Raw genomic sequence first — 27833 nt, 5'->3', positions numbered from 1 at the left:
ACTTTTAAATTAAAATGGCATATCTTTCAAAGAAGGCCCTACCAATTCATTTGACTTTTTTATCCTCTTTGCCTAAATATACCAGAAACACAAGTAAAAGTACACAGTGACATTGATTAGTAGTATCTCAAAAATAAAGGGAAAAAACATATTCTTCCAGTTTTCCTTTACATAGCAGTGACTTCCTGTGGGTGTTAGCTATATGAGTAATTTTTGCATTTCTTTTTTACCCCCAGATTTTCTAAATTTTCTATAATGAGCATACAAAATCTTTACAATCAAAAAATAACGTTTGTAAAGTTTTGGTCATGAGGATGTGCTAAACCATTTCCATCAGGCCTCCGTCCTGTTTGCTGAAAGCTAAGCTAGCATGTACTTTTGCCCCACCCTGATTTTCAAATCTGAGTCTGTTATGGGTTGAACTGTGTCCCCTAAAAAGATGTACTGAAGTCCCAACCCCAGTAATCCAGAATGTGGTGTTATTTGGAAACAGAGTCATTGCAGCTGTAATTAGTTAAGATGAAGTTATACTGGAATGGGTTGGGCCCTGGTGTCCATACAAGGGAAGAGGCACAGACAAACAGAGAATGCCATGTGACGACAGACACATGAGTGAGGCAGCCACAGGTCAAGGAACACTGGGGACTGAAGGCCACTACCAGGAGCTGGAAAGAGGAAGAGGCTCAGAAAGAGCATGGCCCTGCTAACAACTCGACTGTGAACATCTAGCCTCTGAAACAGGGAGAGAATACATGGCTGTTCTTTTAAGCCATTTAGTTTGTGGCCCTTTGCTACAGCAGCCCTGGAAAACTACCATAGAACTGTACACAAAAGATCAATTAACACAGAAACATCTATCAAACTTGAATTCACATGAACATATTAAAAAGATAGCAACCCTAAATGTAAAATATCACTTATAAATATTTCCTTAAGGCAATGTCTACCAGGTAAAAAGTATTTATCAGCCAGGAGCAGTGGCTCACATCTGCAATCCCAACACTTTGGGAGGCTGAGGCAGATGGATCAATTCATGGAGACCACTAGAGCCTAGCAGCTCGAGACTAGCCTGGGCAACCTAGTTAAACCCTGTCTCTAAGAAAAGATACCAAAAAAAAAAAAAAAAATTTGGCCAGGCACGGGGGGACACGCCTGTAGTCCCAGCTACTTGGGAGGTGGAAATATCACTTCAGCCCAGGAGGCAGAGGCTGCAGTGAGTCAGGGTCACACCACTGTACTCCAGCCTGGGCAACACAGCAAGACCCTTTCTTTTTTTTTTTTCTTTTTTTTTTTTTTTTTTTTGAGGCGGAGTCTCGCTCTGTTGCTGCCCAGGCTGGGGTGCAGTGGCGCGATCTCGGCTCACTGCAAGCTCTGCCTCCCAGGTTCACGCCACTCTCCTGCCTCAGCCTCCCAAGTAGCTGGGACTACAGGCGCCCACCACCTCGCCCGGCTAATTTTTTTGTATTTTTTAGTAGAGATGAGGTTTCACCGTGTTAGCCAGGATGGTCTCGATCTCCTGACCTCGTGATCCACCCACCTCGGCCTTCCAAAGTGCTGGGATTACAGGCTTGAGCCACCGCACCCGGCCAGCAAGACCCTTTCTAAAAAAACGAATGGAATAAAATAAAAAGTACTTATCTCATGTTAGGTATTCTTAAGCTAGTATCAACATGGCTCCACTTTGGTGATGTTTTTCCCCTTAATACAATATTATGCACATAGCAGTCATTTGATAAATATTCTCCAAGGCAAATGCAACACCACCCCACTGTCAGCTAATGGTTCCCTGCATGTAAACAAATCCTTATCACCTAAGCAAAACATGACAAAAGTCTGAAACTCGTATGTTGCATTCCAAAATTAAATAAGCTATTTTCATTGCATGATTTTCATTCTCCATTATTATAAGAACAAATCCGTTTATGCGCTATACATTACCTTACAACAGAAAATATTTGAATTATTGTCATAATGTTTCATCAAGCTATACTACTTAAATTAAAAATCAAGTAATTTTGAAAAAGTACAATTTAACATAAATTCATCTTTTCAGAAAGGTATTTTAAAAGCCTGTTTTCTCAAACACTGAGAAGGGAACTCAAGGATTACCCTGATGATTCTCATGGTATTACAATAACAGTATGTTTTACTATTACTAAATAAGCTTTCAATGCAAACTAATGACAGTTACCTCACATTTATAACCATATATGTAAAATGCAAATTTAACAAAGCCAAATATTTTACTGGAAATTTTGAAGGTGGCAAGACTGTCTTCAAAAAGTTGAACTCTAGACAAGCATGGTGATGCGCATCTGTAATCCCAGCTACTTGGGAGGCTTAGGTAGGAGAATCGTTTGAACCCAGGAGGCAGAGGTTGCAGTGAGCCGAGATTGTGCCACTGTACTCCTGCCTGGGCAACAGAGTGAGACTCTGTCTCAAAAAAAAAAAAAAAAAAAAAAAATTGAACTCTTAATAATTTATTAATAAGAAATCTTTTTAGAAATACAAGGGTTGGCCGGGCACAGTGGCTCACATCTGTAAACCCAGCACTTTGGGAGGCCACAGAGGGCAGATCACAAGGTCAAGAGATAGAGACCATCCTGGCCAACATGATGAAACCTCATCTCTACTAAAAATACAAAAATTAGCCGGGCATAGTGGTGTACACCTATAGTCCCAGCTACTTGGGAAGCTGAGGCAGGAGAATCACTGGAACTGAGGAGGAGGAGGCTGCAGTGAGCCGAGATCATGCCACTGCACTCCAGCCTGGCAACAGAGCAAGACTCCATCTAGAAAAAGGAAAAGGAAAGGAAAGAAAAAAAAAAAAAGAAATACAAAGATTATAATAAAAAGTCAAACTGAAAGTTACATTTGTTCACATACTCAAAGCGTAAAAAGAACAAAGTCCTATGGAGAACACCGTCTTTCATAATCTCTGTTAGGCAGAAACTTAGCCTCTCTCCAGAGTATTAGGATTCCAAGTCACAAAATTATGACGCTCTTACCTGGCAAAAACACCAACACACTGCTTCGCTCCAACACAAACTGGGCACCCGACCAGGCCTTGTTCCTGTTAAAAATGTGATGTGCACAAATATCAACGAAGGCTGCTTCTCTACAATCCTAATAGTACAGGCTTTTAATCCTGAAAGCCTCTTACAGGTCATCCAGTGTAATGTTCTTTATTGTACATAAGAAAACACAGAAGCCCAAAGAGATGAGAAAACATCCAAGGCCCCGTGGTCATTCAGGGGACCTTAAGCTTTTTGACTCCCAATACTTTCTCCTATCAAAACTTACTATCTACAGAAGTTTTCCTTGAAATTTAGTTATTATAATCCGGAACTTCAAAGTAGAAAACATTTAAAACAACTACAAGCAAAATTTAAACTTTCAGGAGTCCAAACTACTATTGGAAAGGATTTGTACAGACCAAAATCTCAAATCATCTACTCGCTTCCCTGCTACTGTCAATAAATTTACTTTCGTGTGAATTTAGAACTTTCATTCCTCCATAAACCTGTGAGCCCTTCCTACATGCCAAGCCCTCCTCTGTGTAGTCAGGATACAGCAGTAACAAGACAGACAAGCTCCCTGCTCTTTGGGGCTTACATCCTAACTGGAGAGACAGACAAGAAACAAGAAAACAGGCAAGGCACCTTCAGTTTAGCAATAAGACAAAAAGAAACACCTGGGGAAACACAATAAGCAGTGCTAAGAGAAGGCATATGTATGGAGTGCTCTCAGAAGGGCTGGCTGGGAAGGGCCTCTCTGGGGAAGTAACAGGAGCTGAGGAGGGAGCCATGGAAAAGCCATGCAATGGCAATCCAGGAAATGCCTGGGAACAGTCACTACAAAGGAGAAAGGGGTGTGAGGGGTAAACCAGTCGCTGCAGCACAGGCAGCTCAGCATCCACGGTCACTGCTCCTGCTGCTCATCCATCTCTCCCTGTGAGTGTGAGCCACACGTATGACCTCAGGCAGCAGCCACCACCATAAAAAACACAGGCCTGGTTTGTAGATGGGCCTGCATGGGATGCTGGCAACAGCCGAGGTGAACATCTGCTGCATCACAGCCCCACCCAGAGGAGGGATGCTGGCAACAGCCGAGGTGAACATCTGCTGCATCACAGCCCCACCCAGAGGAGAGGCTCACACACAGTGAGTGGGGAAGGGAGCTCCTCCCAGTGAGCAGAGGTCAGGCAGTCCATCCAGTGGTACCACTTCGGGTGGAAGGAGACATGGCCATGAGTTTGGGTTCACTCCAATCAACAAGCAGATGCTAATAGCTTGGTCAGCTGGTCAGGGATGTGGAAATGGCAAGACTGATAATAAGGAGATCTGATGGAGAGGTACCAAGAAATGCCCAAAAGGCAGCCACAGTGAAGGAGGCTTTCAGTCATCAGACAGGCCAGAGGCCCTGCCTGTGGATGTGACCCAGCCTCCTTCTCCAGTACCCCCAGGGTTAGACAATGCACAGAGTGGATGGGTAGCATGGATGAGGGCTTACACACAAACTCAACACCACCCACTTTCCTGAGATGAGACTCATCCGGCTGCTACCATCACTGGATGCCAACCACACAACAGCAAGGGCCAGTGCCAAGACCCAAATATGGCACCATTCCCTGGGGGACCAGTCCAGCCAGCTGAAGATAGGTTGATTCCATCATGAAGGAGATACTGATTTACCTTCATGGAAATAGACACAGATCCAATTCTGGATTCAGATCTGCCTTCTCTGCACGTAAAGTTTCTGTCGTACCCCCATCCATGGACCTAAAGATGCCTTTCTCGCTTCCATTATTTCCTGCACAGCATGGCCTCCTGCCAAGGAACTCAGTTTAGTGGTCAATGGACTCACGAAATTCAATGGTATTACCATGCATCCAAAAGCAGTTGGCTTAAAAGAAAGATTAAATGCCTATTAAAGGCTCAGTTATTGTGCCAGTCCTACAGGAAGTCATAAAAGCCATAATGAAATTCAAGGACAAGGTGAAATCTTGAAAGTAGCAAGAGAAAAATGACATGCCACACACAAAGAAAACCCCAATAAGATTAACAGCTGAATTCTCAGCAGAAACAATGGAAGCCAGAAAGCAGTGGGATGACATATTCAGAGTGCTGAAAGACAAAACTGTCAATCAAGATTCCTATATTCAGTAAAACTCTCAATAATGAAGACTAAATAAAGATTGTCCCTTGGCCAGGCGCAGTGGCTCACACCTGTAATCCCAGCACTTTGGGAGGCCAAGGCGGGTGGATCACCTGAGGTCAGGAGTTCAAGACCAGCCTGACCAACAAGGAGAAACCCTGTCTCTACTAAAAATACAAAATTAGCCAGGTATGGTAGTGCATGCCTGTAATCCCAGCTACTCAGGAGGCTGAGGCAAGAGAATCGCTTGAACCTGGGAGGCGGAGGTTGCGGTGAGCTGAGATCGCACCATTGCACTCCAGCCTGGGCAAAAAGAGCGAAATTCCATCTCAAAAAAAAAAAAAAAAAAAAAGACTGTCCCAGATAAACAAAAAAATGACATTATTTTTTGGCAGCAGACCCACCTTACTAGAAATACTAAAGGAAGTTTTTTGTGCTGAAAACAGCTGACCACAGAGAGTATTTCAAATCCACATGAACGAAGAAAGAGAACTGGTAAAGGTAATTAGGTAATGACAAAAGATACTGTAAATACATATTTTGCCTCCTTCCTTCTCCTTAGGCGATTTTAAAAGTAACCGGATACAAAAATTAGCAGGGCGTGGTGGCAAGCACCTGTAGTCCCAGCTACTTACGAGGCTAAGGTGGGAGGATCAATTGAGCCCAGGGGGTCAAGGCTGCTGTGAGCCATGATCACTCCATGTACCCAGCCTGCTCAACACAGTGAGAACTTATCTCAAAAAAAAAAAAAAAAAAAAAAAAAAACAGTAAAATGCTACATTGCAAAATACGTATTAAATGCAAAAGAAAGCAGTAAAAGAGAAACAGAGAAACAAAAAGAATATGAGACACACAGAAAGCAAAAAGCAAAATGGCCAACATAAATTCAACTATATCAGTGACAAAATTAAATGTAAATGGATTAAACAATGTAAATAAATTAAACAACCCAATCAAAAGGCAGAGATTGTTAGATTAATTTTAAAAATAGGGGCTGGGCACGGTGTCATACCTGTAATCCCAGAACTTTGGGAGGCCAAGGCGGGTGGATCATGAGGTCAAGAGATCAAGACCATCCTGACTAACACGGTGAAACCCGTCTCTACTAAAAATACAAAACTTAGCTGAGTATGGTGGTGGGTGCCTGTAGTCCCAGCTACTCGGGAGGCTGAGGCAGGAGAATCACTTGAACCCAGGAGGCAGAGGCTGCAGTGGGCCGAGATCACACCACTGCACTACAGCCTGGTGACAGAGCAAGACTCCATCTCAAAAATACATATATATATGATCCCACTCAGGATATGTTGTCTACAGGAGATATACTTTAAATGCAGAGACACTAAGTAGATTGAAAGTAAAAGAATGAAAAAATATGTGTCATGCAAACAGCAAACTACAGAAAAGTGAAGTAGCTATACTAATACACAAAATAGGTCTTAAAATTAAGTGTTATGAGAGATAAGAGGGGCATTTTATACTGATAAACAGGTGAATCAATCAGGAAGATAAAACAGGTATAAACATATATGCACCTAGCAACAGAGACCCAAAATACATAAAGCAAAAACTGACAGAAAAGATTGAAGAAATAGGCAATTCAATAACAATTGTTGAGGATATCATTATCCCATTTTCGATAATATATAGAGCAATCGGGCAGAAGATCAAGAAGTAGAAGACCTGAACAACACGGTAAGTTAACTACACCTAAAAGACATTTATAGAACACTCCATCTAACAACAACAGAGTGACATTATTCTCAAGTGCACATGTAATATTCTCCAGAACAGTCTACATGCTAGGCATACAACAAACCTCAATAAATTTAAAAGAACAGAAATAATTCTCCAACCACAATAGAATGAAATTCAAAATGTATAACAGGAAAAATAGGGAGAAATTCACAAATATGTGCAAATTAAACACCACACTCCTAAAAACCAATAAACCAAAGAAAAAATCAAAACAGAAATCAGAAAATACTCTGAGATGAATGAAAATGAAGACACAACATAGCAGAAACTAATGGGACACAGCTAAAGCAGAACATAGCAGGAAATCTGGAAGATGAATGAACAAACTGTGGTACATCCAGACAATGGAATTTGGCACTAAAAATAAATGAGCTATCTAAGCTATGAAAAGACATAAAGGGAGCTAAATACATATTACTAAGTAGAAGAAGGCAACATGAAAAGGATACATACTATATGATTTCAACTACATGACATCCTGGAAAAGGCAAAACTATGGAGACAGATGTAGTAAAATTAGTGCTATAAAGGCTCAATCATGAGATACATATACAGGTTTTTTGTTTGTTTTTGTTTTTGTTTTTGAGACAGAGTCTTGCTCTGTTGCCAGGCTGGGAACTGCACTCAACATGGCTTTAATTATTTAAAATAGAAATTTCCAATTTAAAAAATTCCGAAATACTAACCTGATTTTAAAATATGTACAGTAACTACTGAAAAAGTACCTATAGTTATAACTTTCTTATAAAAACACTAAAAAGTTTCCAAATGAATAATTTTTTAAATCACATATACATTAAAGTGCATTACCAACTGAAGTGTCTCTTACCCATTCTCCTTCATATCCAAGTCATCAAACATCTGAATGAGAGAGATAGCAACTTCATATATATCCTTAGTTATCACCGGTTCCTCCAGGAGATGAGGAGAGAGCTAAAAATAGTGAAAGAAAAAAGTCACAATACCAAAACAGCATTACAGAAGAAAACAGGGGTTGGATGGGAGTGGCTCTCACTGTTAGTACAACACTGTAACAAACTCTCTAAATCAAAGTTCTTGGTTTTTACTAGCAGCAATGTCTGAACACGTGCTGTGTGCCAAGCACTGCTCAGGACAGCAGACACATAAAGTACCATACTCATCAATTTCCTCACCCAGTCACCAGAGCAAGAATGGCTCAGAGAGCCCAGACACGCACAGGCAGTGTGTTCAGCAGGATGTCTATTTTGAAGACATCAATTAAGTTACACCAAAGGTCTATGGAACCCAGGAGGAGTTCCTGATCTCAAAGCCAGTGCCCTTCCCCTCTTTCAAAACCCTACCTCAAAGAGCACTAAGATTTCCCTAAGACTTCATGTGTGAAAAGTTACCTTGTATATCAAAAGTACCAGAAAACTGTAACATCACATCCATATCTACCACTGTGTGGTGATAACATTACCACATGATGAGGTATCCGTCTACCAAGGTTTAGGGATTCCTCGACTATTTTGTCCATTAAAGCAAAGACACCAAGACCAGAAAATGTAAACTTGCCCCTCAGGCACTGTTACCAAACACTGGGCACCAACCACAAGCGGCAAACTCCCCAAGTCAGGCTGTGCATTAGTCCATCTTCACGCTGCTGATAAAGACATACCCAAGACTGGGTAGTTTACAAAAGAAAGAGGTTTACTGGACTTACAGTTCCACATGGCTGGGGAAGCCTCACAATCATGGCAGAAGGCAAGGAGGACCAAGTCACATCTTACATGGATGGCAGCAGGCAAAGAAAGAGAGCTTGTGTAAGGAAACTCTCCCTTACAGAACCATCAGATTTCATGAGACTTACTATCGTAAGAACAGCACAGGAAGGACCTGCCCCCATGATTTAATTACCTCCCACTGGGTCCCTCCCACAACAGATGAGAATTCAAAATGAGATTCGGGTGGGGACACAGCTAAACCATATCATTCTGCCTCTGGCCCCTCCCAAATCTCATGTCCTCACATTTCAAAACACAATCACGCCTTCCCAACAGTACCCCCAAAGTCTTTACTCATCTCGGCATTAACTCAAAAGTCCACAGTGCCAAGTCGCAAAGCAAGTTAGTTACTTCCTAGATACAATGGGGGTACAGGCATTGGGTAAACACAGCCTTCCAAATGTGAGAAATTGGCCAAAATAAAGAGGCCACAGGTCCCAAGCAAGTCCAAAATCCAGCGGGTTAGTCAAATCTTAAAGCTCCAAAATGATCTTCTTTGACTCTATGTCTTACATCCAGGTCATGCTGATGCAAGAGGTGAGTTCCCACGGTCTTGCGCAGCTTCACCCCTGTGGCTTTGCAGGGTACAACCTCCCTCCTGGCTGCTTTCATGGGCTAGCACTGAGTATCTGTGGCTTTTCCAGGTGCATGGTACAAGCTGTCGGTGGATCTATCATTCCGGGGTCTGGAAGACAATGGCCCTCTTCTCACAGCTCCATTAGGTGGTGCCCCAGTTGGGGCTCTGCATGGAGGCTTGAACCCCACATTTCCCTTCTGCACTGCTCTAGCAGAGGTTCTCCATGACAGCCCCGCCCCTGCCACAAACTTCTACCCTGACATCCAGGCATTACCACACATCTTCTGAAATTTAGGCAGCGGTTCCCAAACCCCAATTCTTGACTTCTGTGCACCTGCAGCCTCAACATGTGGGAGCTGCCAAGGCTTGAGGCTTGTACCCTCTGAAGCCATGGCATGAGCTCTTTGTTGGCCTCTTTCAGCCACAGCTGGAGCGGCTGGGAGACAGGGCACCAAGTCCCTAGGCTGCACACAGCAGAGGGGCCCTAAGCCCAACCCACGAAACCACTTTTTCCTCATAGGCCTCCAGGCCTATGATGGGAGGGGCTGCCGTGAAGACCTCTGACATGCTCTGGAGATATCTTCCCCATTGTCTTGGGGATTAACATTTGGCTCCTCATTACTTATGCATATTTATGCAGCTGACTTGAACTTCTCAGAAAATGGGATTTTCTTTTCTATTGCATTGTCAGGCTGCAAATTTTCCAAACTTTTATGTTCTGTTCTGTTTCCCTTTTAAAACTGAATGCCTTTAACAGAACCCAAGATACCTCTTGAATGCTTTGCTGCTTAGACATTTCTTCCATCAGATACCCTAAATCATCTCGTTCAAGTTCAAACCTCCACAAATCTTTAGGGCAGGGCAAAAAGGCATCAGTCTCTTTGCTAAAACGTAACAAGAGTCACCTATACTCCAGTTTCCAACAAGTTCTTCATCTCCATCTGAAACCACCTCAGCCTGGATTTCACTCTCCATATCACTATCAGCATTTTGTTCAAAGCCATTCAACAAATCTCTAGGAAGTTCCAAACTTTCCCACATTTTCCTGTCTCCTTCTAGTCCCTCCAAACTGTTCCATCATCTGCCTTTTTACTGAGTAACAAGTTGCTTCCACATTTTGGGTATCTTTTCAGCAGTGCCCCACTCTACTGCTACCAATTTACTATGGGTGTGACTGTCCAGCTTTCCTGGAGCTGAGGCCACAACTACACAAGCATCTTTCTACAGTATCCAGCACAACAGATGTCTCTGAATTTCTGAAAAGTCTATTTTATAATAATCCTGGGTTTTTTTCACCCACAGTAAGAAGCTTTTTTAATTAATAATTTTACTTGTTAAATACTATGTGCAAAACATTGCATTTGATTTTGATGAGGACAAATCAAAAGAAGTCTTCAGGTGATCAGAGAGGCCAATCACAGAGGCAAACGTTTTTTCCAATTTTTACTTAGAGTAAATTAAGTCAGCTAGTTTCCAAATAATTTATAAAAGTTGACTTTTACGCTGGGCACGGTGGCTCATACCTATAATCCTAGCACTTTGGGAGGCCGAGCCAGGTGGATCATTTGAGGTCAGGAGTTCAAGACCAGCCTGGCCAACATGGCAAAACCCCATGTCTACTAAAAATACAAAAGTTAGCCGGGTGTGGTGACACACACCTGTGATCCCAGCTACTCGGGAGGCTAAGGCAGGAGAATCACTCAATCCTGGGAGGCAGAGGTTACAATCAGCTGAGATCGCGCCACTACACTCAAGCCTGGGCAACAGAGTGAAACCCTGTCTCAAAAAAATAAAATAAAAAGGCCTTGACTTTTATTAATAATTTTGAAAAAGCATGTTTAATAAATCTATTCCTAATATTTAACCCTTTTTTGAGGCGGAGTCTTGCTGTGTTGCCCAGGCTGGAGTGCGGTGGCATGATCTCGGCTCACTACAACCTCCGCCTCCCAGGTTCAAGCGATTCTCCTGCCTCAGCCTCCTGAGTAGCTGGGATTACAAATACCCACCACTACGCCCGGCTAATTTTTGCATTTTTAGTAGAGACAGCCTTGTTGCCCAGGCTGGTCTCAAACTTCTGACCTCAAGTGATCCTCCCACCTCAATCTCCCAAAGTGCTGGGATTACAGGCAGGAGCCACTGTGCCCAGCCATAATATTTAACTTTTATCTTAGTTTTCTACTTTATCAAAATAATAATATTTGTCACAACACAACTACACAAAAAAGAAATGGGAAAAAAAAAAGCATACTTTTCACAAACACCAACAGTGGCATCCAAACTCATCTAGAAGTTTTTTCCTACAAACAAGCCATGTAAAAGGCATGGCACTGACTCACAAGTTATTTCACTTAGTTCCAAGCCAGTGAATATTTTTTGAGCACACTGATAAGATACCAAACACAGCCTGCTTCTCTAAGCCAGGCCTGAGACAACAATGAGGCACACCAGTTGCTGGCCCACTGACCCACTTGCTGAATCATCCCCTCCTGTGTGCTGCGACAGGGATGAAACATGAGAGACAGTGCCTCTGCTTTCCTACACTGCACAGCAGTAAGTCAAGGCACACTATGTCAGGGGAGATGCTCTGACAAAAAGCGAGGCAGGGGACAGGGATAGGGACATGGTGGGGGCACCATGAAAATTCATACAGATGGAGTCAAGGAGGGGCTCTGCCATTCCTCTCACAGAAGTGCTCAGCCAGTGTGACTCTGTCCACACAGCAAGGCACAGCGACAGTGTTTCTGTCCCCATTCGAAGCCTGGGAAGTTGGCACATCCGCCGCACATGCAGCCTATGAGACAGTGGGCGCCGCAAGTAGAGGGGGAAATAAATGGTGCCAAGACACTCACATTGGAGGAGGAGGACCTCTTACCCGATGTCAATACAAAATCGATCTTAAGTGGATTCAAGACCTAAAGATGAAAAACAAAGCCATAAACTGGATTATGTAAAGCTGCGCCCTAAGGTGGAGAGGTGAGAGCCAAAAGTGACATGCTGCAGGTCAGGCGCAGTGGCTCATGTCTGTAATCCCAGCACTTTGGGAGGCCGAGGCAGGAGGATCACCTGAGGTCAGGAGCTCAAGACTAGCCTGGCCAACATGGTGAAACCCTGATTCTACTAAAAATACAAAAATTAGCCAGGCATGGTAATGTATGCCTATAATCCCAACTACTCGGAAGGCTGAAGCAGGACAATCACTTGAACCTGGGAGGCAGAGGCTGCAGTGAGCCGAGAGCACACCACTGCTCTCCAGCCTGGGTGACAGAGCAAGGCTCTGTCTCAAAAAAAAAAAAAAAGTGACACACAGCGAGTCCAGGTGGGGCGGGGGACATGCTCTACTACTGGACCTGGGTTGTTGATCATGGATGTTCATTTTGCAGTTTCACTACAGTACACATTTACATTTTATGTAACCCTTTTTCTAAGGGTGTTCTTTCACTATTTTTTTTTTTTTTTTTTTTTTTTTTGAAACGGAGTTTTGCTCTTGTTGCCCAGGCTAGAGTGCAATGGCACGATCTTGGCTCACCACAACCTCTGCCACCTGGATTCAAGCGATTCTCCTGCCTCAGCCTCCCAAGTAGCTGGGATTACAGGCATGTGCCACCATGCCCGGCTAATTTTGTATTTTTAGTAGAAAGGGGGTTTCTCCGTGTTGGTCAGGCTGGTCTCGAACACCTGACCTCAGGTGATCCGCCCACCTCGGCCTCCCAAAGTGCTGGGAATACAGGCATGAGCCACTGCACCCGGCCTCCTTCACAATTTTTTCAGAAGCTGAATATAAAGGATGAAAAGGATTCTCCAAAGGACACTGAAAGGAAACAGCCACAGTTGGTAACAGAAAAAAACAGGAGGGCACCACAGAACCTGAAGAGAGGGTCAGTTTCAAGAATCAAAGTGGCCAACAATGTCAAATATTGCAGAAAGGCCAGGTAAGTTTAGGGCTGAGCTCTCCTAACGACAAGGAGGTCATTAGGGACACTGGCAGGTGCAGTCTGAGTGGGAACAGGGGACACCACCCTGCAATAAATGAATTGCCTGTGGGAGCTAGAAAAGTAGAGAATGTGAGAGTCCACAGGCCAGAAAAGGCTGGAGAGCAGCCTGAGACCTAAGGTGGGTGTTGGCAAAGGCGAAAGAGCTTCAGTTATGTTTCAGTGTGGACAAGAAAAGGACAGCAGAGAAAGATACATTAATGGTAACAATGGGGAGGGGGAAACAGCAGATCAGATGAGGTTCCTAAGAAGGTAAGAAAGATGAGACATGAAACCCAGGAGGCACGGCTGGAGTTCCATGAAGAAAGCGGGCTTCCCCTTGTAACAGCAGACAGTGTGGTGAGGTAACATGGCAAGAGTAGTGACAGTAACACATCTGAAATTTTAACCAAGGTCCTCTGACTCTGAAAGCTGTATAATAGGATCTATATAAAATATCATTTTTATAAGCTCAAAATTAATAGACTGCCCCTGACTTACAAGGATTCAACTTATATTTTTAGACTTTACAATGATATGAAACCATTCTGCTTTTTACTTTTAGCACAGTATTCAATAAGTAACATGAGATATTCAACACCTTATTATAAAATAGGCTTTGTATTTAGTGATTTTGCCCAACTATAGGCTAAATAAGTGTTCTGAACTCATTCAAGGTAGGCGAGGAGGATAGGTGTATTAAATGCATTTTCAGCTTAATGATTTCAACTCACAACGGTTTTCTCAGGGCATACCCCCATTACAAGTCAAGGAACATCTGTATATAGCTAAGTGTTGCATATTCATTCACTGAAATATTTACTGAGCACCTATCAGGTACCAAAAACAAGATGTTGGATAAATATTGCTAAAGCTGGACATTCTCTATTCTACCGAACATAACCCATCCGTGAGGCAAGGGGGCCCTGGTTGCCTAGAAGCTGGGTTGTCTTGACCACACAGGCCCAGACAGCAAATGGCAAGGCCTGACCCAGCTCCTCAGCGGGTCCACAAGGAAGCATCTAAGTGTTGTGACCTCTGACAGAAAATACACAATGAACATCAATAGGAATTAATTAGACTTCAGCCAGCTGGAAAGAAGACCGATAAACCATCATCACTCTCACATTTCAAACTAGTCAGAGGCCAGGCATGATGGCTCATGCCTGTAATCCCAGCACTTTGGGAGACCAAGGCAAGAGGATCACTTGAAGACAGGAGTTCAAGATCAGCCTGGGCAACAGAGCAAGACCCCATCTCCACACACACAAAAAAAAATTTAGTCAGTCAGTCATGGTGGTATGCATCTGTAGTTATAGCTGCTTGGAAGGCTGAGATGGGAGAATCTCTTGAGCCAAGGAGTTCAAGGTTACAGTGAGCTATGATCACACCACTGCACTCCAGCCTAGGTAACAGAGCAAGACCCAATCTCAAAGAAGAAGAAAAAAAAAAAAGAGTCAGAAAATGCAAAATGTTTAAATGTTGTAAATCTAAGTGCTACCTCCTCCCTACCTTGAATAGAGCCTCACCTGGCTACTTGTTTCTCAAGAGTACAATGTGGAAAGGAGGCAGTAATGCACAATGCAGAAACCTGGCAAACACAGCCTTTCCAGTGATTAAAATCTACGTCATCAGTGCTATAGTTTGTCTCCTCCAAATCTCATGTTGACATTTGATTCCAGTGTTGGAGGTGGGGCCTAATAGCAGGTATGTGGGTCATGGGGGCGGATGCCTCATAGATTAATGCCCTCCCTTGATGGGGAGACTGAGTTCTCATTGTTATTAGTTCCTACCAGAGTTTCCCTGATAGCTGATTGTTACAAAAAGCCTGGCACACCCACCTTCTTCCAATCTCACCATGTGATCTCTGTACACATCAGCTCCCTGAGCAGTGCCATGGTTCTTGTACAGCCTGCAGAACTGTGAGCCAAATAAACCTCTTTCTTTTATAAATTACCCAGACTGAGGTATTCCTTCATAACAGTGTTAAATGCTATTCACAATAGCCAAGATATGGAATCAACCTAGGTGTACAACAGATGGAGAAAGAAAATGGAGAATATATACACAACGGAGTATTATCCAGCCATAAAAACTGTGAAATCCTGTCATTTGCAGCAACATGGATGAAACTGGAGGACATTATGTTAAGTGAAATAAGCCAGGAACAGAAAGTTAAACACCACATGTTCTCATGTGGAAGCTAAAAAACAGTTTATTTAATAGAAGTAAAGAGTAGAGCAGAAGATACTAGAGGCTGGGAAGGGCAGGGGAAAGGAGGCAATAGGGACATTTGTTAAAGGATACAAAAGGAGCTAGATAGGAGGAGGAAGCTCCAGTTTCTACAGATAACAATAATACGTAGTTTCAAATAGCTATAGGAGGCTACTGAATGTTCCCAACACACACACACACACACAAAAATGTTTGATACAATAGACATGCTAGTTACAGAGCTCATCACCATGCATTGTATGTATCACATCACTATGTACCCCATGAATTATTATCTGACAATTTAAATTTTTTTAATTAAAAAAACATTAAACAGACTTAAGACAACAGACTTAAAGACAACAAAATCATGTTGATAGTGTATACCCTTGATATGTGACAAAAATGGCACCTCAGCCTGTGGTCTTCCTCCCTAAAACCAATAACCTCAGTCTAACCATAAGAAAAACATCAGTCGAATTCCAGTATAAGGGTGTCCTACAGAATACCTGACCAGTACTCTTCAAAATCGTCAAAGTCATAAAAAACGAGGAAAGTCTGAGAAACTACCACAGCCAAGGGGAGCCTAAGGAAACATGGCGACCAAATCTAACGTAGCATCCTGGATGGGATCACGGAACGAAGGACATTATGGAAAAACCAGTCAAACCAAATAAAGTGAAGTTTAGTTCGTAGGTTTTTTAAAGAGTTACTAAGTAAATTTTAACTACAGAATCTAGGTAATGGGCATACAGGTGTTCACTATAAAATTCTTTCAACTTTTCTGTTTTTTTTGAAATACCATCATTTAAAAAGTTGGAAAAATAAAGTGCTACATTCACTGGCCATCACTGGCCTGCCTTTGACATAATTAGATCTGACAAAATATGTCTTCTTATGGTAAATGAAGCCTATCAGCCATCTCATTGCAGTAAAGACTAGTGTTTAACATCACAGACGTTTTTAACAAAAGTTAAACTCCTATACAAAGCATTTGACAGTGTCCATCAAAATTTCAAACATATATAACCTCTGACCTAGCAATTCCACTTTCAAAAATTAATATTCTAGAAAGGTATACACAGGGGGTCTTGACAGAAAGGCGCTTTACTCCCCAGGGAACATGTGGCAATGTCTAGAAACATTTTTGGTTGTCTTAGGTGGAAGGCAGAGAAGGATGATATTTGCATCCAGTGGGTGGAGGCAGGGAAGCTACAAAACATCCTACAATGGAGAGGACTTTCCCCACCACAAAGAATTATGTGGCCCAAAATGTCAATAGTGCAGAGACTGAGAAGCCCTGGCCTACAAGATACACCTTCATATGTGTGACATGATATGTGTGCAAGGTTACTCACTGGAGCACTATTTGTAATGAGACCAGAAACATCAGATATTAGTTAATAAAGAATGGTGTATATATAATACACATGAATGAATGTCACGTAGCTCTTAAACAAGGAAGAAAAAACAATATAGTGATATGAAAATATTTGAGGCCGGGCGCGGTGGCTCACGCCTGTAATCCCAGCACTTTGGGAGGCCAAGGTGGGTGGATCATGAAGTTAGGAGATCAAGATCATCCTGGCTAACACGGTGAAACCCCATCTCTACCAAAAATACAAAAAAAAAAAATTAGCCGGGCGTGGTGGCTGGTGCCTGTGTCCCAGCTAATCAGAAGGCTGAGGCAGGAGAATGGTGTGAACCCGGGAGGCAGACCTTGCAGTGAGCCGAGATTGTGCCACTGCACTCCAGCCTGGGCGACAGAGTGAGACTCCATCTCAAAAAAAAAAAAAAAAAAAAGAAAATATTTGAAAATTTAAGTGAAAAAAGTAACATAAGCATAGAATGCTGCCGTTTCAGAAGAAAAGAGAAATACATTCGTATTTGCTCGCACAGACATAAAAAATTGTAAAAGGATTCTTAAGAAATTGGTAACAATGGTTTCTTCTTCGTGGCAGTATTGCTGGACAGATAGAGGAAAACAGTAGGAAGGGAATATGTTGAAATACACCTGACTTTTGAGCCCTCTAAATATATTACCCATATGAAAATAGTTTTAAATCACACACAACCTTTCTTAAGAATATATTATCAAGTATTCACCATTACAATACAATCCTCCTTCAGGTTTAGATAAATACAACTTATATTAGAAAATGTAAGTTTAATAAAAATAAAATTGTATTTATAATGAAATTACTTCCCACACCAAATGAATCTATAATTTTATAGCCGATCATATTCTGACATTTTATTTTTCAACCTCAGTAGGTATAAAACCAGGACCAATAATTTTGCCAGGGATATGCAATGTATTTATTATGTTCACAATTTATGAAAATAAATCCAGTTCCCAGAAAATAAAGGGCAGTACCCCTGCACAGGCTCTCTTGCCTACTACCATGTAAGACATGCCTTTGCTCCTCCTTTGCCTTCCACCATGATTGTGAGGCCTCCCCAACCATGTGGAACTGTGAGTCCATTAAACCTCTTTTTCTTTATAAATTACCCAGGTATGTCTTTATTAGCAGTATGAAAATGGACTAATACAGTCAACATTCTTTCATGATGAAACTCTAGACAAATTAGGTATAGAAGGAACATACATCAACACAATACAGTCCACACATGACAAACCCACAGCTAACATCATACTAAGACCTGGAACAAGACAAGAATGTCCACTCACACCACTCTTTTCAACATAGTACTGGAAGTCCTAGTCAGAGAAATAAGACAATAGAAACAAATAAATGGCGTCCAAATTAGAACGGAGGAAGTCAAGTTGTCTCCCTGCATACAATATAGTCTTATACATAGAACAACCTGGCCAGGTGCAGTGGCTCGTGCCTGTAATCCCAGCACTTCGGGAAGCCAAGGCGGGCAGATCACATGAGCCCAGGAGTTCGAAACCAGCTGGGGCAACAGAGTGAGATCCTGTCTCTACAAAACATACAAAAATTAGCCAGGAGCAGTGACACATGCCCGTAGTCCCAGCTACTCAAGGAGCTGAAGTGGGAGGACTGCTTGAGCCTGGGAGACAGATGTTGCAGTGAGCTGAGATCATGCCACTGCACTCCAGCTTGGGCAACAGAGTAAGACCCTGTCTCAAGGAGAAAAAAAAAAAAGAGAGAGAGAGAGAAATCTGAAGACACCACCCAAAAACCGATCAATTCAGTTAAGTTGCAAGATCAACATTAAGAATCAGTAGCATTTCTTTTTCTTCTTTTTTTTTTTGAGATGGAGTCTTGCTCTGTCACCCAGGCTGGAGTGCAGTGGCGCCATCTCCGCTCACTGCAAACTCCGTCCCCCGGGTTCACGCCATTCTCCTGCGTCAGCCTCTGAGTAGCTGGGACTATAGGCGCCCGCCACCATGCCCAGCTAATTTACAGGGTTTCACAGCGTTCGCCAGGATGGTCTCAATCTCCTGACCTCGTGATCTGCCTGCCTCAGCCTCCCAAAGTGCTGGGTTTACAGGCATGGGTCACCGCGCCCAGCCTAGAATCACTAGCATTTCTACACACCAACAACAAACTATCTGAAAAATAAATCAAGAAAGTAATCCTATTTACAATAGCTGTGAAAACTAATACCTAGGAATAAATCTAACCAACAAGGTAAAGAATCTCTACAATGAAAACTACAAAATACTGATTAAAGCAATTGAAGATGACACAAACAAACTGAAAAGACATCCCATGTTCATGAATCGCAAGAATAGATGACTGACTGACTGATTCACTAATTAAGGTCTTGTTCTGTTGCTCAGGCTGGAATGCAGTGGTACAATCATGCCTCACTGCAACCTTGAACTCCCAGGCTCAAGGGATCCTTCTGCATTAGCCTTCCAAGTAGTTGAGACTGCAGGAATATGCCACCGTGCCTAGCTATTATAATGTTTTTAATTTTTGTAGAGATAGCATCTCACTATGATGCCCAGGCCAGTCTCAAACTCCTGGGCTCAAGTGATCAGCCCACCTTGGCCTCCGAAAGTGCTGAGATTACAGGTGTGAGCCACTGTGCCTGGCCATGAATTGGAAGAATTTATACTATTAAAATGACTATACTACCCAAAGCGATGTAAGATTCATACAATTCCAATCAAAATACCAATGATATTCTTCACAGAAATGAAAAAAAAAAAATTCTAAAATTCATATGGAACCACAAAAGATCTCACAAGCCAAAGCAATCCTGAGCAAAGAGAACAAAGCAGGAGGCATCACATTACCTGACTTCAAAATATACCACAACGTAACCAAAACAGCATGATATTGGCATACAAACAGACACACAGATGATCAATGGAGCAGAATAAAGAACCCAGAAACAAAATCACATATTTATAGCCAACTGATTTTTAAGAAAGGCATCAAGAACATTCACTGAGGAAAGAACAGTCTCTTCAATAAATGGTGCTGGGAACACTGGATATCCAGATGCAGAAAAATAAAACTAAACCCCTATCTCTCAACATACACAAAAATCAACTCAAAATTGATTTAAGACTTAAACTAAATCCTGAAACTATGAAGCTACTAGAAGAAAACATACGGAAAATGTTTCAGGACATCTGTACAAAGATTTTATGGCTAAGACCTCAAAAGCACAGACAGCAAAAGTAGACAAATGAGATTATATAAAACTACCAAGCTTCTGCACAGCAAAAAAACAAACAAACAAACAAACAAAAAAGAAGCAATCAACTGAGTGAAGAGACAATCTGCAAAATGGGGGGAAACATTTGCAAACTATTCATTTGACAAGGGATTAATACCCAGAATATACAAGGAGCTCAACAGCAAAAACAATCCATTTTTTTTTTTTTTTTTTTTTTTTTTTGAGATGGAGTGCAGTGGCACAATCTTGACTCACTGCAAGCTCTGCCTCCCGGGTTCACGCCATTCTCCTGCCTCAGCCTCCCAAGTAGCTGGGACCATAGGCGCCTGCCACCACGCCCGGCTAATTTTTTTGTATTTTTTAGTAGAGACAGGGTTTCACCGTGTTAGCCAGGATGGTCTCGATCTCCTGACCGCGTGATCCACCCCTCTCAGCCTCCCAAAGTGCTGGGATTACAGGTGTGAGCCACTGTGCCCAGCCCAAACAATCCAATTTTTTTAATGGGCAAATAATTTATGTGAAAACACATTTCTAAACAGAAGACATACTACTGGCTAATACATGAAAAAATGCTCAGTATCACTAATTGTCATGGAAATGCAAATCCAAACCATACTGAGATATTATCTCACATGTGCCAGAATAGCTATTATCAAAAGACAAAAGCTGGGTGCAGTGGTTCACACGTGTAATCCCAGCACTTTGGGAGGCTGAGGCAGGAGGACCGCTTGAGCTCAGGACTTCAAGGTTTCAGTGAGCTATGATGGTGCCACTGTACTCCAGCCTGGGTGACACAGCAAAACCCTATCTCTAAAATAAATAAGTAAAAATAAAAGACAAAATACGACAAATGCTGACAAAAATGCAAAGAAAGGGGAACTCTTGTATACTGTGGGTAGGAATGTAAATTCGTATAGCCTTTATGGAAAACAGTATGGAGGATCCTCAAAAAACTAAAAACAGAATGACCATATGGCCCAGCCATCTGACTACTGGGTATATATCCAAAGGAAAGAAAAACAATATGCTGAAGAGACAGCTCCACTCTCATGTTTACTGCAGCATTAACCTAGGTGTACATCAAGAAATGAACGGATAAAGAAAATTTAGTATATATACACAATTAAATAAAGCCATGAAAAAAGAATGAAATCCTATCATTCTGGGCAACATGGCTGAGTGAAGTTGGTGAAATAATTCAGGCACAGAAAGATAAATACCATACATTCTCATTCAAATGTGGATGCTACAGAAGTAGAGAGTAGAAAAGAAGTTACTAGAGACTGGGAAGGGGAGGAAATAGGAAGAGGTTGGTTAATGGATACAAAATTATAGCTAGATAAGAAAAAACTTCTAGCGTCCTTTTTAAAAAGAGATGAGGGTCCCACTGTGACTGGAACTACAGATGCCCACCACTACGCCCAGTTTTCGTGTTCTAGAGCACCGTGGGGTGACTACAGTTGACAACAACTTATCGTTTATTTTCAAATAGCTAGAAAAGAGGATTTTAAATGTTCCCACCACAAAGATAAATGTTAATAATAATTAACAATGATAAATGTTGGAGATGATGGATTTGCTAATTACCTTGATTTGATCATGACACATTATACCTATGTATCAAAATACCACACTATACCCCATAAATATGTACATGTAGTATGCGTCAATTTTAAAATAATCATGTTTTCGCAGGGCCTTACAATCATAAGTGATGAATGCAGGTTTGATCAAATACAAAAGTATGCTCACTATTGGGAGGCGGAGGCGGGTGGATCACAAGGTCAGGAGATCAAGACCATCCTGGCTAACACGGTGAAACCCCGTCTCTACAAAAATACCACAAAAAAAAAAAAAGTACACTCACTATAAAAGAAACAACGCATTCCAACATACCTTGCTATGATGAATGTGCCCCAAATCATTAAGATAATACTCTTCAACTGAATGGGGCTTGCCTTCCACTTCAAAAATATATGCAGGATTCATCTTGTTTTGAACAGGAACAGCAAAGTAGTCTGCAAACTCTTTACAGTTGATGGTAGCCGACATCAGGACTACCTACAGAGTAAGAGAAAACATTAAAATAAAACAGTGAGAATAATAACCAAATTAAATACTTCTAAAATTACAGGCTTTTCTTCTGCTTCATTCCTTATTTAAGAACTTTTGAGACTTTAAAGAGACCACCTTGATTTAATCGCTAGTGTAATTATTGTAGTTTAATCAGAGATACCAACTTTTACCATTTCTCTTCAAGTACCTTATCAAGTGATAAATTTTATCTCCAATAAGGGTAAATTAAAATCATTTATCTGAAAGAAAACTTCACATCAGGAGACTAATTTTAAAAAAGAATATGGCCCAGGCAAATAAAGACACTGTGGCTCACACCTATAATCCCAGCACTTTGGAGGCTGAGGTGGGAGGACACTTGAGTCGAGGAGTACAAGACCAGCCTGAGCAACAACATGAGACCACTGTCTCTACAAAAAATAATAATAATAATAAATTAAAAATAAATTAAAAAAAAAGAGTAAGGCCAGGTGCCATGGCTCATGCCTATCATCTTGGGCCAAGAGTTTAAAACCAGCCTGGGCAACATAGTAAGACTCCATCACTACAAAAACTTTAAAAACAGCTGGGCATGATGGTGCCCTCTTGTAGTCCCAGCTACTCAAGAGACTGAGGTGGGAGGATCACTGGAGCCAAGGAGGTCGGGGCTGCGGTGATCTGTGATCACACCACTGCACTCTAGCCTAGGCAACAGAGCAAGATCCTGTTTCTGAAAACAAAAATAAAAAATAAATTAAAAATAATAAGTTACTCTATGATGTGTTCCAGAGAAATGACAGAGGAAGCCAGCAAAGAAGACAGGGGATCTAGAAAACTCTAGCTCCAACTCAAGAAACTGGAGAAGTCCCAGGACAACAGTGGTGCAGTAGCAGAGGAACAACCCCAGACTGGGGCAAGATGACTGAGTGCAGCTTTCAGTTTTGTCAAAAAGCAAATATGAAATGATATCCTTAATAAACTCAGCCATGAATGACAGGGGCAGTGCATACAGCACAAGATGTGCCTGGAGAAGGCGGCTGATTACGGAGGATCTCCCAGCTCAGCAGTCCCCACAATGCTACGTGGCGAGTGGGCACAGCAGTCCGGCTGGCTGCTCACCACCTACTGTACATCGCAAGTAGAGTTATCTAAATGGAAATCCTAGCCAAAAAGTAAATTTTTTTTATTTTTTGAGACAAGTTCTGGCTCTATCGCCCAGGCTGGCATGCAGTGGCGTGATGTCAGCTCACTGCAACCTCAGCCTCCTGGGCTTCAGTGATCCTCTCACCTCAGCCGCCCAGGTAGCTAGGACTTCGTAGAGGCGAGGTTTCGCCATGTTGCCCAAAGCCTGGTCTCAAACTTGTGAGCTCAAGCGATCTGCCCACCTTGGCCTCCCAAAGTGCTGGGATTACAGGCGTGAGCCACCGCAGCCAGCCAAAAAGTAAACATTTCATATAAGCATTGTTGTTGCAGTTATCGAGTAAAGAAAACATCTGTATTTTCCCCTTTAGAATGAGATACAAATGGTAAAAACTGTACAGACTAAAACTCATTTTGAGAAGAGATGTCTGAAGTTAAAAAGAATGCTCTGAGAAGCCACTTGGAGTGGAAGAGTGGCTCTTAAGGGACACACTCCAGTCACCATAAATATCTCTAAACTGGGTTTTAAGGAACGATGAGGCTAGTGAACTGCAGGACACTGAGTGCAGCCTGCAAACAAGAGGCCAAGCCTGGAATGCTAGGAGCAAGGAGGACTCAGCCTGGTGACCAGCCTCCCTCACCCACCCTCCCCTGCAGCCCTCTGCCTCTTCTCCAAACAGACAAGTCAGCAGACACCCAAGACAACTGCCTGTCTGGAGGAGGCCTGAGCTGAATCCAGTCAGCTAGAGGTGACAGCAAGGCCAGTGGCTGGAGGATGGTATAGAGGAGGCACTGAGAGGAAGCCAGGTCAGGGGAACCACAGGGACCTAAAGGTTGGCGGAAGAGGTAAGGGGAGGCCTTAAAGCCCATGTGCCCATGCCCCACACCCAGGTCCCCTTGACAATGGCACTCTCTTTAAAAGCTAATAAAGATTTTTTTAGAGTTTTTTAAAACCCTCTTACGAAACCATCTAGAATATAGTATCTAATTTCTTGGCCCAACTACATGTACCATATAAGTTCCTATATCAAGAAAATATGCTGCTTCATATATTTGCTAATAATTCATGAACATAGTGAAACTGACAACCCATTTCTTACAACTTATAAGTACCAAATTCCTTACCACCATGTCCATCAGTGTAGGGTTTTTTTAAACCCAATAAACACTTTAACTCTCTTTACCACTGAAAAAATGTGTAACCAACTCATTATTCCGACTTGAGTAAAAAAGAAGTGTCTTAAATGACATTCAAGAAAGGTCTCAATGTGAATAATCTTCAATGACAGCTTGGTTAAGATTCCAAAAAGGACTGAAATAGCCAAACTCTCTCATTCATTTCATGATCACCTCAAGCAATGAGATAACTGATTGCAAGTGTCAGCTTCCATTCATTCAGCACCTACCATGTGAGAAGATGAACATTCTAAGGCAGAAGCTTCCCCACTTGGGGACATGGGAAAGAGAAAGAGAAATGTTTTCCTCAACAAATAAACACTTGAAGACAAAATGCTTTATGGTTTAGAAAGCAACTGTTTTCCAATAACAGCAAATCCCTTAGCAGCTCCATCATAGAATAACTGAATATCCCAACCATGTGGCCTTTTATCAAGCTGTTTCCCACAGACCTCTGCTTAGCACAGCTGGGTTAAGGTTGACCTATGAGTAGACTTGTTTAGATTGCACAATTATTCTAAACCCTTTGCCATTTTGGCCTAGTCCACACCTTCTTCCTTTTTGTTCAAATAAGAAGTAAATGATATTTATCATTCCCATCAACTTTCACTTAACTTACGTCTCTCAAATAGTAGTACATATTCTGTTCTCAAACTTCAATGCACTTTGGTGCTATTTCGAACCCAGGGATTGCAGATTAATTCACTTACTTTTTGTTTTGTTTTTGTTTTTGAAATGGAATCTCTCTCTGTTGCCCAGGCTGGAGTGCAGTGGCACAATCTCAGCTCACTGCAACCTCCGCCTCCCGGCTTCAAGCAATTCTCCTGCCTCAGCCTCCCGAGTAGCTGGGATTATAGGCACCCACCACCATGCCTGGCTAGTTTTTGAGACAGGGTCTCATCTGTTACCCAGGCTGGAGTAGAGTGGCACAATCACAGCTCACTGCAGCCTGGACCTCCCAGGCTCAAGCAATTCTCCATCAGCCTCCCGAGTAGCTGGGACCACAGACACACACCACTATGCCCAGCTAATTTTTGCATTTTTTGTAGAGATGGGATTTAGCTATCTTACCCAGGCTGGTCTTGAACTCCTTGGGCTCAATCTGCCCATCTTCGCCCCCGCAAACTGCTGGGATTACAGGCGTGAGCCACTGTACCACCCAGCTTCATTCACATAACTTTAAATTAAGGTACTTAATCAACCAAAAGCAAAGCTCAAAACCCAGCATGTCATTATAGTTAACTACTATTAGACCATTTTCTGCAGCCTGGAGAAAATATGAGAATTTAAGGCAACGTAATAACCAAAAAGTATCCATACTCTGATCATAAAAGAATTCTCTTTAGTCCGCTTCCTGGCAAGATCTGGTGTCCTACACATGATCATGAATTTTAAGAGTCATCAGTTTCAAATATTTCTATTAAAATACAGTCAGCCTGGCCACATGCAGTGGCTCACACCTGTAATCACAGCACTTTGGAAGGCCAAAGCAGGCAAATCACTTGAGGTCAGGAGTTCGAGACCAGCCTGGTGCAAAACCCCATCTATACCAAAAAATACCAAAAAAAATTAGCCTGGCCTGGTGGCAGGTGCCTGTAGTCCCAGCTACTCAGGAGGTTGAGGCACGAGAATTGCTTGAACCTGGGAGGCAGAGGTTGCAGTGAGCTGAGATCGCACCACTGCACTCCAACCCAGGCAACAGAGTGAGACTCCATCTCTAAATAAACAAACAAACAAACAGCCCTAGGCTGGGCATGGAGGCTCACATCTGTAATCCAAGCACTTTAGGAGGCCGAGGCGGGCAGATCACGAGGTCAGGAGATCGAGACCATCCTGGCTAACATGGTGAAACCCCATCTCTACTAAAAATACAAAAAATTAGCCGGGTGTGGTGGCGGGTATCTGTAGTCCCAGCTACTCGGGAGGCTGAGGCAGGAGAATGGCATGAACCTGGGAGGCGGAGCTTGTGGTGAGCCAAGATCACACCACTGCACTCCAGCCTGGGCAACACAGCGAGACTCCGTCCCAAAAAAAAATATATATATAGTGAGCCCTCTGTATCCAGATTCTGCATTTGCAGATTCAACCAACTAAAAATCAAAAATATTCAGAAAAAAACAAAAATATGAGTTTAAACAATAGAGTATAGCAACTATTCACATGATAGTGAGTACTGGAGATAACCTGGGGTGACTTGGGGCGTATGAGGAGACATGCGACATGCAAATACTTTACTGTGCCGTTTCATGGAAGGCACTTGAGGATCCTCAGATTTCAGTACCTGTCGGGGGTCCCAGAATCCTCTATAGACACCAAGGGACTATAGAGAGAAACAAAACTCAACAATAAGTCTTACCCCTAAATAGGTCTGTTACTCACGAAATCAAATTTACCTTCACAAAACGTGAATTTGTTCTTAAGAGTTTGCGGACTACCAACAGCAGGAAATCCATTTCTTCTGTTCGTTCGTGTACCTACAAAATAAAAAAGGGGGTACCCCCACATGACATCAGGGAACACACATCACTGCTGACAGAAAGGCACCCCTGGGGGAATGGGGACTAAACCAGTTGTCTCTGCTAAATGCAGTTCCTCAGGGGGCTGGTATAACTCCTGGTTAAGGGGAAGCAAAGAGCATCGGCCAACAGACCACAGACCACCCACTCAGTCACAGCCTCCAGTGTTTCTCCTTAGGCCCCCCGGGAGAAGGCAGAGTAATGTTCGGCACCCTCGCCCCTGCTCATTTACTGCCAACTGTGCCCAAGGTTGCTGTGACAACCAGAAGCCTCTCCACCTACCCCAAGCACAGAGAACCACTGGGCCAGCCTCCCACAGCCCCTGCTTGCCACAACCCCTGCCAGGTCTGCAGGTACACTGTCATCTCAGCAAGCAAGCACAGGGTCGAAGACGTGCTAGTCTAACACTGACCGGGAGCCATGTGACCCCTACAGGACACATTCCACAATGTGCATAACTGCAGTTCACAAGGGTGGGCAAGGACTGGTTCTGGAAAAGCTGGGTCAGTCACAAACAGGTAAACCAGAGCAAGGTTAGGACCCAAGGTCAGTAGTGCTGACACTCGGGGACAGCAGTCGGGGAGGCAGCACCTCAGACAGACCTCAGACAGACCTTGCAGCCCTCGCAGACAGAGACCTCAGTCAGAGCCATCCCAGGACCCACAGTCCCCCAACCCCGCCCCACCCTAGAACCAGCTAGCACCCAAGGGCTAGGCAGCCTATTTTTCTAAAGAGACCAGTTACTCTAGAACTTAGGAAATGTCAATGTACAAGGGGACAGTAAGATTCTATTCTGTGACATTTCTCGGCCGAAGTGGAGAGATAATTATTAAGTTTCAAAGAGGGAGTTCTCCTTTCCTCAGTGTAAGAGGTGAAAGGATTTAGTCTGTAAGTAATTCTAATTCTA

General features: G+C 42.7%; 1 protein-coding gene across 1 annotated transcript in view; it reads right to left on the bottom strand.

Annotated features, from left to right (window-relative positions):
* The window catches only part of TDRD9 (tudor domain containing 9), a 133326-nt gene that overhangs the window by 66390 nt on the left and 39103 nt on the right, over nucleotides 1–27833 (bottom strand). Inside the window, exons 6-9 of the mRNA XM_007987964.3 lie at nucleotides 26804–26884; nucleotides 21936–22100; nucleotides 7742–7845; nucleotides 3009–3073 (exon numbers count right to left, since the gene is read on the bottom strand). Of these exons, the coding sequence (XP_007986155.1) occupies nucleotides 3009–3073; nucleotides 7742–7845; nucleotides 21936–22100; nucleotides 26804–26884 (415 nt within the window). The remainder of the gene's footprint in view (nucleotides 1–3008; nucleotides 3074–7741; nucleotides 7846–21935; nucleotides 22101–26803; nucleotides 26885–27833) is intronic.

This window comes from Chlorocebus sabaeus, chromosome 24 (genome assembly GCF_047675955.1).
Source record: "Chlorocebus sabaeus isolate Y175 chromosome 24, mChlSab1.0.hap1, whole genome shotgun sequence".
In the NCBI taxonomy this organism is placed as follows: domain Eukaryota; kingdom Metazoa; phylum Chordata; class Mammalia; order Primates; family Cercopithecidae; genus Chlorocebus; species Chlorocebus sabaeus.
Note: the sequence above shows the minus strand (reverse complement) of the source record. Positions and strands in the feature narration are given on the sequence as shown.